The 14321-nt window shown below is 37.7% G+C and overlaps 1 protein-coding gene across 1 annotated transcript; it reads right to left on the bottom strand.

The window, feature by feature from the left end:
* Positions 1-1115: 1115 nt before the first annotated feature.
* LOC548623 (fructose-bisphosphate aldolase) lies at positions 1116-13724 on the bottom strand. The gene is given in 8 exon segments (NM_001123506.1): positions 1116-1701; positions 3362-3561; positions 4172-4346; positions 4827-4910; positions 6271-6489; positions 7639-7850; positions 9208-9361; positions 13579-13724. Coding segments are annotated over 7 exon segments (1098 nt in total). The 5' UTR covers positions 9323-9361; positions 13579-13724; the 3' UTR covers positions 1116-1608.
* Between the last annotated feature and the right edge of the window lie 597 nt (positions 13725-14321).

Here is a 14321-nt window from a genome sequence, read left to right as displayed (position 1 = left end):
TTCAAGCATAAAAGGGTTAGTTGCCCATCACACTATAATACAATTTTTTGTTTGGACAAAAATGATAAAATAGATTTCGTGACCAGTACTGAAGTAAATCATCAACTTATGAATTTGAGCATATTAATGATAGTATTATAAAACACTTATAAACATAAATAAACATTTTAATATTGAAATAAATCAGTACATGTTAGTCGTACCACCTCAGACTGTCTCTGACCCTTCAATCATACATCAACTTTCATATTAAGGTTTCAGTTATTCAGTGAATACAATTCAAAATTTGAAGTTAGATTTTTCTGAGGCAAACCCTGTCAATTCTTTGTTATATAAAATATATGATTTATCTGTGTTTCAATAGCTCTTGGATGATGTTACCAAAGACATATCTTGATTAACAATATATTTATGAAATGATGATACAAGTATTTCAGAAGCAATTTGATATCATAACAATGGTGTGTTTTTATTTTTAACCCATATTAAGGGACATAACCATTCAGTGTTACTAAAGGCATATCAAATTATAACCATATAATGATGCTTCTGTGTTTGAGAATACATGTATATATTGGTAGCATTTACAGGCAGCTTCCATCATATTCAAGTTCAGTGAATTTTCTTTACCCACATTAATTGCGACGTCTCTTTCATGTATTCAAACTTTTCACCATGATATTTCTTTGAGCTGTAAAGCGTTGCCAAGGTAATGTGCCTGGTTACTCAAAATATTTGTGCATCGCCTTCTGAAAATTTGTGAACAGATTGATCAACAGTTGGAAATAGCACGAAACTCATGAAACTCGCAAAAATTCTTAAATTGGACAAAAAATATACATATACTTTTCCATAATTTTCATGCTGAGACAGAGTGACTTTTCCAAAATGCTGTACATTATAAGCTAACAAATTCAAGGACTTAAAACTTATGCCATTGCCATCTGCAAGCTACCTGGTTTCTAGTGATTAAATATTGGCCATTCATTTTCAATGAAGGTCTACTTTAATGAACGCAACCTTAAACTGATAAGCACAAAATGTGAGCTGTGTTTGTACAGGTATGATAACAAACTTGGATTCACAACCATATATATATTGCTGATATACTATATTGATACAAAGTTAGTTTTCCAACCCCAAAATACAATATTGCATGTACTATGAAACAACGATTATGCCTACACTTGTGCAATTCTTAAAGTAACACTGATTGAAATCTATCACACTATTAAAGTAAAGGGAAAATTTCGAAATTTGAACAACAAACTTAGACTTTCTCTGAGATTTTGAATTTGTAAATCTATGGGATGACGATCATGAATTACATACATGTAGTCTATCAATATCCAATAAAATGACAATTTTTTCCTTATATTGAACATAATTTTTAAAACTCTTTATTGGGATGTGCATGCCATTAAACTGCCACATAGACAACACGATAATCCACATTCAAATACAAATTTCAGCTTAAGGGTTCCTATTTCACCACAACCTCATCAAATTTAATGAAAAATATAATCCTAAGTACTAAAAGTGCGTTGTTTCATGATATTAGCCAAAGGTATAGATGGAAGATTAGATGAAGATCATTTTGATTATGATTTAGTAGACGTGATCTTTGACGAAGAGAGATTGTTGAGCTGCCCCTTCTCCTTTGTCTCCAACGTACTTGCCAACAGCAGCCTCGCCGTTAGCCTACAGGAAACAAACACAAAGGAGGATAAAAACAAGAGATACACATTAAAGGCATCGTTTAAAGTAGATATTCATTGATTTTAAAAACTAACTTTATTTTCATTATTGCAAAGTTGAAACTTTGATTCGACAAGGTTGTCAAAATTCAATGCTTGGAAACATTTGAATGATTATTATAAATTTCAAAACGCTTAAATACAGCTCCGGCATAGCACCTGGAGAGCTCTCCGAACGCTGCTGAGATGTGTGAGATCACAGTATGGACATGATTTGCACAAGCAGACGATGGCCCATGACATCTCACACATTTTCAGTGCCTGTGTTTTCATCTTCTCTTGAGTTCTTTCTCTTACTTCACTACCGTCAGGCTAAATGTATAATCTATTGCTTCACTCTAAACCCAGCGCATGATTTTATTTTGATGAAAAATGCAGCGATACAAAATGAAAGAATCTGTCGCTTGTAAACAAAATAAGACGCCATTGTATATTCAGCTGCACACACCGCGGTATGTTCGGCGTGTCAAGAGGGAACAAATGCCGTCTTTTATATCATTCCGGGGGGGGGGGGGGGGTTTCAATTTGAAAGTCTGGTTTCTTTGATTGTTAATTAACCCCTATCCTGTGTATTTACAAGCAAAAGATTTTAGTTATCGGAATCGGGTCATATCCCCTTTTGAATGGTTTGACATGCCATTACATTTATATACACTAAACTCATTATAATTTGACAAATAATAGCTTTGCAATTATGCTCATTCTTTATGGGATGTCGTCTGCTTGGGCAGTATTGGTCCATATAGTGACGTTATTAAAACATTGTTATATTTCTGGCGAATCTCTCGTATATCCCAGCTGCTATGGAGGTGGTTGTATTTGTATTTTTACAAATCACCCGATATGTAGTTGATCTAAAACTTGTACGATGGCCATCTGTTAGCTTACCAGTTTCTAGTGATACATTAGTTGACATATTTGTGATTTTCTTTGAATTTCACCTTTAACAATGTTAAATCTGAGATGCATGGCCCTACGTTATCAGTGTCTGTGATATGGTGTAATATTGAAGCCAAAAAAAAATTGTGCCTCAAAAAAGTAAAAAATATTTGAGTGACCCCATTCGCATTTTCCCCAATACTATAGTGTTATTTCTGTAGTGTTATAAAAACTGTTATGAAAACAAAAAATGAAATTTCGAGTTCCAATCATAAATATCTTGATAATTAGACAGGCGATCAGCTTTTAAAAGTCATGGGGGTTCCTGACTGACCTAAAATTTATAATTATGATTGCAGCATGAGCTAAATCCAGGATTTTGTTTCAGAATCTGAGACAAAGATACCTGATCCCTTTAACTGAGAGGAAACCTTTTTTTTCATAGCAACTATGAAATGTGTTAATACATCTTTGAAAAAGTGAGCATATGTGATACCAGGTCAATGGAGTTATTATTCTGAAAATGAACTTAAACTTTAAAAGAGACTGGCTAAGGTCATGCTAAATGATCCATCATTTATTGGTTGTTTGGACCTGATAAGTACAGGACAGCATTTTTATGATAAGAAAAAGGGGATCATGGGGGACCAACAGGCACAGATTAGGCATTGTTTGCTATATAGAGGGCACAAGTAGCTATGAGTAGTGCAGTGGGGCACAATTACCTTTGATCTCTGCAGAAGTGCTGCCTGTCCCTTGGCAATGTTCTCTGGTTTACCACCCCATGCCTGGAGCACACTGGCTTGCAGAGCACGGCCAAAGGAGAAGGTCAGAGCCCATGGTTTCTTGCCCTCGTACTGGTTGATGGCGTTGAGATTCAGCGAAGCATCCGTCTCAGACTGTCCTCCCGACAGGAATGTGATACCTACGCGTATTGATAGCAACAGATGAAAGGTTCAGCAAGGCAGACATTGGAAACAAAATGTTGCTCTTTACATTTAAGATTAGCTTGGGTTTTGGTAATGGTAGAAAATAAATTCTCACAGATTCCACCAAAACTTACACTGAATTTTCAAGATTACAAATAAACGACATGTGGCAAACGATTTTGGTAGAAAATGTATAGGGGCTGAGTAATGAGCGTAGAGGAAATCAAGGTATTAAAGTAGGCCTGTCAACATGTGCCTAACACAAAAGAGAGTTGTGGTTTTTATTGAAGATGATTTTGAGCTTTTGTTTGTGAGTTTCTATTTTATTTTACTGGTTCAAATAATTGATTTAGTGCAGGATAAACAATCCAGAATGAATTATAGCCATGTTCTCTCAACATACGACTCCCATACCAGAGCTCAAGATTAGCTTAGCTCAACATTTTAAAATGAATCAATCATCCAAAAAATAAATTTGAGTACAGCTAGATTTTATGAAATATAACCAACACTCAATTGACTAGAGGATGGGGCATATTAAGAAAAGAAAAGAAAATTAAATGGAACAAAATTCAGGCTTCTGTGCGAAACAGTGTGAAATCTTACCAGGGACAGCAGCTGGAACGGTACGGTTGAGAGCAGTCACCGTTGCCTTAGCCACCTGTTCGGGGGTGTACTTGGTAGGGCATGACTGACCAGCCGTCACCATGTTGGGCTTCAGGAGAGTTCCCTCTAGGAAAACATGGTGGTCATTCAGGGCCTTGTAGGTAGCAGCAAGCACCTGGTGAGCAACGTCATTCAATCAAGCAAAAGGTTTATCGTTAATAATGTAATGTGATCAAAGTATTTTTTATTCTCAAAGGAAGAATCTACAATGTCAAGTTCTGTCATTGTCATTCAAAACAAGCCAACACCATTGGTCACAAGTTGCTATTGAGGAATAATTATATAATATTGGATGGCTTGGAGTGCGATACAAGAATATATTGCTCGAGCTTGATGAATTTGGACAAAAGAGAATTTATTTGCAACTGAACATCAACCAACCAAATATTTTTCTACAACTGTCAAACTGCAATCCATCAGAAGATTGGATTTACTCTTGATGATCTGAGGCAACATCTAAATTCACATCACCATCTTCATCTTTTAAAATCCAGTTTTGCTCATTCTAGGTACATATTTAAAACAGAATGTAACCCCCCCCCCCCCCTCATCCAACACCTTTTTAGGTGACTTACATCAATACATGAAATATTACCTTTTCTGTGACATACTGAGCTCTCTCAAGTGAATGGTCACCATCAGGAAGAACTTCCGGCTCAACAATAGGGACAAGTCCATTCTGCATGATCAAGGAAATTTGGAGAAAACAAATTATTTTTCCAAAAGTAAACAAATTTATCCTAAACTAAATATAGCTCATGCTGTAAAATATTCTATCATCGCAAACCCCATCACATAAAAGGAGGCGTGATGGCACAGTGGTAGAGCAGTGGTCACGTAACCGGGAGGTCCCGGGTCCTCATTGCCAAGTCTCTCAGAGAGGACTTAAAGCTGTCGATTCCCTGGTTGCTAACTTACAAGCATATATGCTTTCTTAGCAGTCAGGTAAAACACTCAACCAACCAACCATAACATAAAAATAACAATGGGAGATTGAGTACTTGCATGCGCAGGCCCAAGACTGGAATAACTCCCCCTTAAAAATTAGATAAATTCAATCAACTTTGTGTTAGGAGCTCTTGCAGTGAAGTAAAATATATATCCACAGTGTCTGCGCTGTATAAATGTATATCATCATTATCATTATGATAATGCAAGAATATAAATTTAGTTGAATCTGGTAAACCAAATGTGACCTAATCACTTCAGGGGGGTATTTCACAAAGATCCTAAGTTGAACTTATCTCTAAGTTGGACTTAAAAATTATAGAAAGTCGTTAGCAGCTATGAAAATATTTTTTAAAAGTTATTTTAAAAGGCATAAAATGATGATTCAAATCATTCATGTTTTCTATTATCAAGGAGATTTCATGTTTTTAATGTGGAATTTATGAAAAGTCTAAAATACTTGCATTTTCACTTTTGAATATATTATATTTTATGGCTACAAATGGTTCTCCATAATTTTTAAGTCCAACTTAGAGTTAAAGATGAAGTTGAGTTCTGGTCATGCGATTGCATTGTGAAAGAAACGGTGTGGAACCGACCAGAAAAGTTTGATCATCTAGCATATAAGAATTTGTGTGTATTGCAAGGTTCTGGAATCATCAAAATGATAAGAAATGTAGCCACGTCTTGGTAAAGTTACAAACACTTGCACAGAAAGATGTATATGGGACTACACGAACACGTGGCGTAAAAAGCCGCCCCCCCCCCCCCCCCCCGATTTTTACGATGTTACATGCATATTTAGAATATGAAGGCATTTGAAGAGCCATGCTTTTCAGGGAACATGTCTTATCTGATGTTCTTCCACACTTGCATAATAAGAATGAGTAAAGCTCACAAATTATTTTTCACCTCTTCCCAGAACTCAACCTTCTCTTTAAGTTTGACTTAAAATCTTTGTGAAACACCCCCTGGTAACTGTCAATAGGAGGTGAAATGCAAAGGAAAGTGCAGCGGCTGACTGTGGCCGCTATAAAGAGGTGAAGCTACATCTGTAATGTCTGAACTTGAAGGCTGAGAAATGGACTTACCTGTTGGCAGCAGACAGCATACCTGGCCAGAACATTAGCATTCTCCAGGATGGCCAATGGGGATGGAGTCAGATCAGAGATCTTCAACACGCATCTCCACTTGGCAAACTGTGCACCGTTGGCCTTGTACTTGGCGCAGCGTGCATTGAGGTCGTCCAGGCCCTGTGTGGTGCTCTCGTTGTTGAAGGTACCGGGCAGGGCAACAACACCCTTGTCCACCTATATGATAATCAAAATGAGGATTTAAAGTGTATCAATAAACTTGAAAACAAAAAATTGTGTATAGCTAGTATGTATACAATCAACCTCAAACAAAAGAAATGAGACTGCACCTTCAATTTACCGCCGGCTAAAGTGCCTTAAAGTTAAGATCATGGGTTGTATAATCTTTGGAATAACATGATGAGAACAAAAAGCCTATACTTAACTGTCAATTGATGCTTTGACCTTTGACCTTACGACTCCAAAATCTGATCCCTTTGCTTTCGGGTTATCAGACTAGAACATGTATTTTCAGAAAGTGACCTCTGGCCTTTGACCTACTTATTCCAAAAACCTCTCAGATTGCCTTCCTTTGGTAATACATACTATCACAAAATGATGTAAATTAACTCCAATTCCGTTGAATTTGGTATCAAAATGTAGATAATTTAATTCTATTTCATATGACCCCTGATTCATAGTGGTGTAAGGTTTCCTTAAAATATTATTCACAAAAACAAAAATTCATCAAAAGGGCCTCTTTTTTGGACGCCCTCTGATTTAGGGGTGTTTACTACAATTTCTTTTTTTAATCACCTCTGAAATATTGTGTATTAGGATAAAAACTTTTGATTAAACGAGTCGTGCTTAGTTTGTGTGGTAGTTGCAGGGAACTCAAAGACTAAGCATGATATTTGACTTTGGCCCTCCGCTTATATTGTATTGGACCTCCACTGATCCGTTGCTCTAACTTTTCTTTCAAAACAACTAATGAAGCATATAACAAATTGTAGGACCATTTCTTTCTTCTTCTCAACCTGTACGAACAGGGGGTGTTTCACAAAGACTAAGATCAACTTTAAGTTGGACTTAACTATGACAGGCCATTCATGCCACTGGTTGCTTTCTCCATTGGTCTCTCAATTATGATCTTTAGAGAACAAAGTATTCTTCAATAATGAACTATCAAAACATGAACATTTTGTAGATTTGTGACCATGATTGGTACATCCCTTGAGAAACCAATGTCAGTAAAAGATGAGAGAAAATAGTGGCATGAACGGCATGCCATATTTAAGTCCAACTTAAAGTCGATCTTAGTCTTTGTGAAACACTCCCCTGGTCAGTGCTGCCATACCCTGTAGCATGCTGGTGGTCCTTTATTACCTTGATTCCTGGGATGATGCCTTGGTTCTTGAGGAGATCTACAAACCTAGTCCCATTTTCAGCTTCCTGCCAGAAGGTCTCATCATAGAGGATCACACCACTGATATACGATGTCACATCCTTGGGGGCGGTGAAGAGAAGCTGACGATAGGCGCGACGATTGGCGTCTGTATTCTCACAGTTAATGCTGGCCAGCCTCTTGCCAATGGTGCCTTTAAAATAAGAAAAATTAAGATGGTGTCGGTAGAGTGTCCTGAAGATCTAAATACATGTGGGTGCTTCAAGGGGACTTGGTAACATTGTTCAGATGAAAGAAAATGGTGCTGAGGTAGTGACTTCAATGCTAGGTGTACAATTAAAGATAATCTGAAAGTTTCACCGAAAATAGATCATTATTAATGATAGAAACTGATGTAATCGATTCCTTAATTCTCCCAACTATATTATTACAATCTAATTACACTTTAGGTGAATGTAAAATGTCACAAAGCAATGAATTGGCTCAATATAGCATTCCTGACATTTAAGTGTCGAAAGATTTTTAAAAGCCTGTCTTATGTCTTATTTTCATGGAAACGGTTGGGAAACTTCAATAATGGTTGGGAGAATTTATTGTTAGAGGGTATCGCACAGTGACGCCTTCCAAGAAAACCATAAATATCTTTGTGGTTTGAGAATTATTTCAGGATTTTTTGCATGTTAGAGGGTTAGTGCAGTAGAAGGAATATAGTAAGTAAGTAACATTTCATTAAAAAATTATGCAATTTTTCATCAACCTTCAACAATGTTACTAAGTCATTTTAAGTATTAAGTTACATCAAAAGGTAAACATTTATTCCTGCTTCTTCCATGGTACCTATGGAGACTTATTTCTGGCTACCGTAAACACCCGCGGCAAAGGAGACTAGGCTTGAGTCAAAACGATTCCCTGCTCGGCCTCCTGCCATCACACTAAAACCAGTGTCTGAATTTTTTATTTTAGGTATTCTTAATTTTTGATTTCAGGTATTCCAAAAATTGAATTTCACACTGATATTTGCAACACAGAACTTAAAATAAATAATTCACAAATTTTCCTTTCCCCTTCTTTAAAAGGAAAACAAGTTGTAAATTTTGCACTGAAGTGGCAAATATTAATATTGAATTTAAATCAACCTACCAAGATAATATGGACCAAAATCACCAGACCTGTGATCTAATTAAATTCAAGCTAATTGTGCAGTCATTCAAACTGAGAGAGGGGCATCTTTTCAAAGAATACATGTTAATGCAACGTAGACTCTGAGGGTTCAGTGACACAAAGACGTAACTCAAAATGAGTATTTGATATCAAAGAGTTCAGGAAAAATGTGGGCTTTCCAGGAAACACAAAAGACTGAACTCCACCCAACATCCCATTGAAGTCAATGGCTAGTGAAACATAGACTTAACTCCTTAAGGCCCAAGTGCTCAGTGACACATAAACCACTTTTTCTCAAAATGGCCAAAATGGAATTACGTCTTTGTGTCACTGACCCCTCGTTATGTTAATGCAATGTCCACTCATGCATTTTAGAAAGTGTTCTTTACCTGTGCTTTCATCAGCAGCGAGTATCCCATGTCCAGGGCGAACAATGGCATTGGCTATTCCACGAAGCTCTTCCTGCATCTCAGGAGTCAAGTATTGAGCTACTCCAGTTGGCATGGTTACAGACTTAGGTATTCAACAAGATGAGATAAAAATCTGTCCAAGGAATAAAACAAGAATTGAAAGAAAAGAGAGAATTTGCTGTAAGTTCTGTTACATTCTTCCAAGAATATCAAATCAACACAAAAATAATAATAATCAGAATTCAGGTTACCTTTGAATCAGAAACAAATTCAGTTTGTTCACATCGTCCTTGTTTTCACGAAGTGACGGTAGTGAGGAAAATCGTAACGCAAAGTGAATGCAATTTTTTTTCACTACCGTCACTTCGTGAAAACAGTGACGTGTAGATGGCATATGCAACTGAACTGATTGGCGGACTAACATTTTGTATTAGTCTAGTCAAAATGGCACTTTCCCCAAAACAAATTGCAAAAAGAAGAGTGAAGACAGTGACAACATTTTCAGAATAATTTAATTAAATGACTAAAATTTGCATAATATCCAAATTAAAATCGGCAATGAAAAGAAATTCATTTTTTTCATAATTCGTGCATGTACAATATACCCGAGTGAAATAATTCAAATGCCCCACATTATATTTTTAATGTTACTAAACATGTTGGACACAATTCAATATTCAAAGCGTTCATCAAAAAGATATTAAAATTCATAATTTCTCCGTAAATTTGCATCTAAGTATGCAGTTGAAAGTTGAAACAAAGGTTTCCAGTCACATCAACGCATTACATTACGCATATTTGCAGGGAGCATAGATTAAGGACCATGCAATGTAGCGTTAGGATTACCCGCTATAAAATCTTCTCACTACATGGAGCGGGAACTCACACTGCCATCCTGTCTCTCTACCTGTGTGCTGGATTCTGAAGTACCTTCTGCCTACCAAGAATGCTCTATGGATGGAGAACCCATCATCACAATCAATACTTAGAATTAACTTGGCCCAAACCAGCCTATTTAAGAAGATCCTAGGACTCCCACAAAGTGCCTCTAATGAAGCAGTTTATCTCCTCACTGGGCCCTCTTTCTACGCTTGTACTTTTGCCAACGCCTGACGTGTTTCAGAGAGCTTCCCTCAGTCAACTCACAGTAGCCTGGTCCTTTAAACATCTTTATGCCTGCATGCGAATAATCTTCAGCTGAACTTGCAGTTACATGATTGTAGAACTAGATCCAGAGGGCGGCGAAGGGAAATGATCCTGATCTGTTTCGGTTTCGGTTGCGTCAGTATAGGCCTCAGGGTTAACTGTACTTCACCAACGTTGGGTGGTTTGAGTTCCTAGTAAATCAGCTTCATGCCAGGATGTTAATCTTGATGAACTAAAAATGCACCACGTCTACACTTTCTTTCATTGGAAAAATGCATTCGAGTTTCCAGGGCCAGGCCAGGGACTATATTTTTAATTAGTTAATTACTAATCTAGATCTATTACCGGTAGACTCTAGGCCTAGTTAAAAAAAATTCTCCCTAAACCTAGAATTGAATATTGTCGCAGAACTACCCAATATACATGTAGAAGCTCATTTCAATATAATACTCTTCCTCCTACCACTAAATTACTTCAAACTGTTTTAACATTCAAAAATAATTTAAACAATATTATTATTCCAGACTTCTTGTAGCTTGTTTTGTTTCCCTTAATTTACTTGTCTAGCTTTCTCTCTTAGATCTAGATCTATCGTAACTATTTCTCTCCTGTAGATCTAATCTTGTTTTACTCAAATTTGCTCTTATCATTATTGTAAGTTCTTTTTTTGCTGCAAGTTTTCCTTACTTCTGTACTATTAGTACTATCTATTTTCATGTTTTATATGTCTACAGCATTGTTATGTTAACAATGCTATAAATAACAACAATAAATAAAATACAATACAATTAGATCTAGACTCTAGGCCTACACTAAACTTAAAGGTCCAACTCTAAGCCTAAGTAAGAGTAGAGTCTAGACCGAATTTTCCATCTCTTTCGTTCGTTAGCCTCTTATTGGGGTAGGGTCGGCTCTCTCTTTAGAGACAGAAACCGTCTATACACATTCCCTTGATAACGCCACGGCCATTTCAGGTCGTATTGTTATGCCCCCAAAATCCCCCCAAATGTCATTTTACCTCAATTCAATTCAATTCAATTCAGAATTTTATTTCAGACTCAACTACACAAGGCAGAGGTCCATAAAACATATGTTACATAGATATATAGTATAAACATGATCGTGTATATCCAATTGTAAATTAGGCCTAGGCTATAATACATCAGTTCCACTTACTAACTTGACTGAAATAATCCGTTTAATGGTCCCTTTTAAGGAAATTATGGGTCAAAATCGACATCCATGTTGAAAATCTTGCAAGCCGTGTTAAAAATGATTATGAAGGGAAAACTGTGCGCCATCTACACGTTCGTAATGGCGTTATCACAGTTTTTCCTTCATTATCATTTTGCCTTCGGCGTAGACTAGAAGGGATGAGATTGATTTAGATGACTCCATGCGCAGCGAGAGTTTAACACGGCTTGCAAGATTTTCAACATGGATGTCGATTTTGACCCATAATTTCCTTAAAAGGGACCATTAAACGGATTATTTCAGTCAAGTTAGTACGTGGAATCGATGTATTATAGCCTAGACCTCTAGCCCAATTTACAATTGGATATACACGAGGTAAAATGACATTTTGGGGGATTTTGGGGGCATAACAATACGACCTGAAATGGCCGTGGCGTTATCAAGCCAGGGAATGTGTATAGACGGTTTCCGTCTCTAAAGAGAGAGCCGACCCTACCCTTCTTCTTCTTCCTTTTGAGTACAGACCTCTTTACAGAGTATTATCGTACTATACTGGGGGTGTGCAGGTGGACCACTACACCGGGGTTTCCCCCTACTCTTATACGAATAGGTCTAGTGCAATACCCCAATAAGACTTAAGAAGAGGCCAACGAACGAAAGAGACAGAAAATTCGGTCTAAAGTAAGAGTAATCTAGACGCATATTAATTTTCCATAATTAATGTATTTTCAAAAATCGATTATAATTTTATACTAGACTTCTAACTTCAGCCAACTCACTATATATATACTCGTGATCGAGGCCCCGCGCAACGGCATCGCGCGCACTTCAACACAGCAGCGGGGCCTGTATCACGACTATACTTATATACTCGTTATCGAGGCCCCGCGCTACGGCATTGCGCGCACTTCAACACAGCCGCGGGGCCTGTATCACGAGTATATATAGTGAGTTGGCTATTCAACTCGCTATAATATACTCGTGATATAGGCCCCGCGCAACGGCATTGCATGTTCTACAACACGGACATGGGGCCTGTATCACGACTATACTATAAACTCGTGAACAAGGCCCCATCCTATGCATTTTCAAGACGGACAGCACGGAAGTGGGGCTTCTTTCACCGAAGTATAATTTAGGGGGTGTTTTGAGGCTTAATGAATAAAGCTAGTAATTATTAAAAAGGGTTAGATCTAAGTTACATTTAAATGATTAAATTTATCTTTTAGGAGTCTAGACCTTTTTTTAATATTTTTCCTTTTTTTAATAGATCTAGGACTAGATCTAGACCTAGTCTATTTTTTTCCTTTTTTTTTTTTTTCCTCTTTTAATATTTTGGCCCCCTCTTTTTAAATTTATCCTTTAGACCTAGGTCTAGTTTGATATTTTTTTTTTTTTTTTTTTTTTTTTGGGGGGGGGGGGGGGGTCCCCCCAACCCCCCTCCCCCTCTCTTTAAATTTATTTTAGTTAAATATTTTTCCTTTTTTAATTTTTTTTGGGGGGCCCACCCCCCCCCCCCCCCCTCCTAATTTTTATTTAAAAAATAGGTCTAAGTCCCTTTCAACCCCCTTTTTAACTCTCTTCTAGATCTAGAGGTCTAGATCTATATCCCTTTTTGCTGTCCGTCGCGTCATGAAAATGTTGCCTGAAGACTGAAGTTAGAAGTCTAAGATGATTTGTAATCGATTACACGACGGGTAAGTTGCGGGGCCTATTTCACGATATTGCCAAATGAACTAAACTACAACCACAACAACTTGGAGATAATTTGCTGAATCATCGTCAAGCCATGGCATGATGTACGTACAGTACTCAGCTCAGTAGGCCTAGCTAGGCCTATTCAGTTCCACCCGGACGTCCGTCATGCATAATTAGAATCTAGCCAGTCCACGGCAATTACTGATTTCAAAGATAAATTTGCCTATACAACGAGGATATGGCATGGTCAGGTCTTCTCTGAAACACCACAAAATAAGAGATATATATATATTAGTTGAAAGCAGCCCATACCTGTGTTTTTGTGCGAGATTTAGCAGCCAACAGCGTGTGCACGAATTCCAGAGATCAAGAGGTCGAGGCGGAGGGAGAGCGAGAGAGCGAGAGAGCATGTAAAGCAGCGGGGCAGCTCAGGCGGCATCCAGAGACCTAGCAAGCTAATTAGTCGTCGACCTGCAAATATACACGTACGCACGCACGCATGCGCAAACGCATACCACTGAGCTTCTGGATTGGAGGCGTGTTCCTCATGCCCAGTGCTCATTGGTCATTCTCGCGTGATGTCACAGTGAACTATGGAACGCCAAAAGTCAATTAAAGTTGACGGCATGGGCTAATGGGATAGTAAGGTAAATATTACCTTTTTTAAAACATAAAACAAAAGCGGTCCCCCTGACCCCCCCCCCAAAAAAAACTTAGTGGTCCTCCTCTCCATCATCCCCCCAACAACAACAACAACAAAAAAAATCCTCAAAAACTTGACCCCCCAAAAGTATGTTTTCTCAAGATTTGCCCCCCCCCCCCCTCCCCGCTCTTGCCGCCGGCTGGATCCGCGCCTGCATAATAACAATTAGGAAAAGCAGTATTTGTACACAAAGTAAAGCAAAATGTCAATTTCCGTTCAATTTTGGCGCGATATGTACGAAAACGATTGACCGATTTTTGCAATCTAGTCTTAATGTGGCAGGACACATGAAGGAAAAAAAGTCACTCAAAATTAAGGCAAATTGCGATCTGCAGCAGTTGGGAAGTCGTGG

The sequence above is a fragment of the Strongylocentrotus purpuratus genome, unplaced genomic scaffold (genome assembly GCF_000002235.5).
Source record: "Strongylocentrotus purpuratus isolate Spur 01 unplaced genomic scaffold, Spur_5.0 spur5_scaffold_2, whole genome shotgun sequence".
NCBI classification, from domain to species: Eukaryota; Metazoa; Echinodermata; class Echinoidea; order Camarodonta; family Strongylocentrotidae; genus Strongylocentrotus; species Strongylocentrotus purpuratus.
This window is presented reverse-complemented; position numbering and strand designations above follow the sequence as displayed.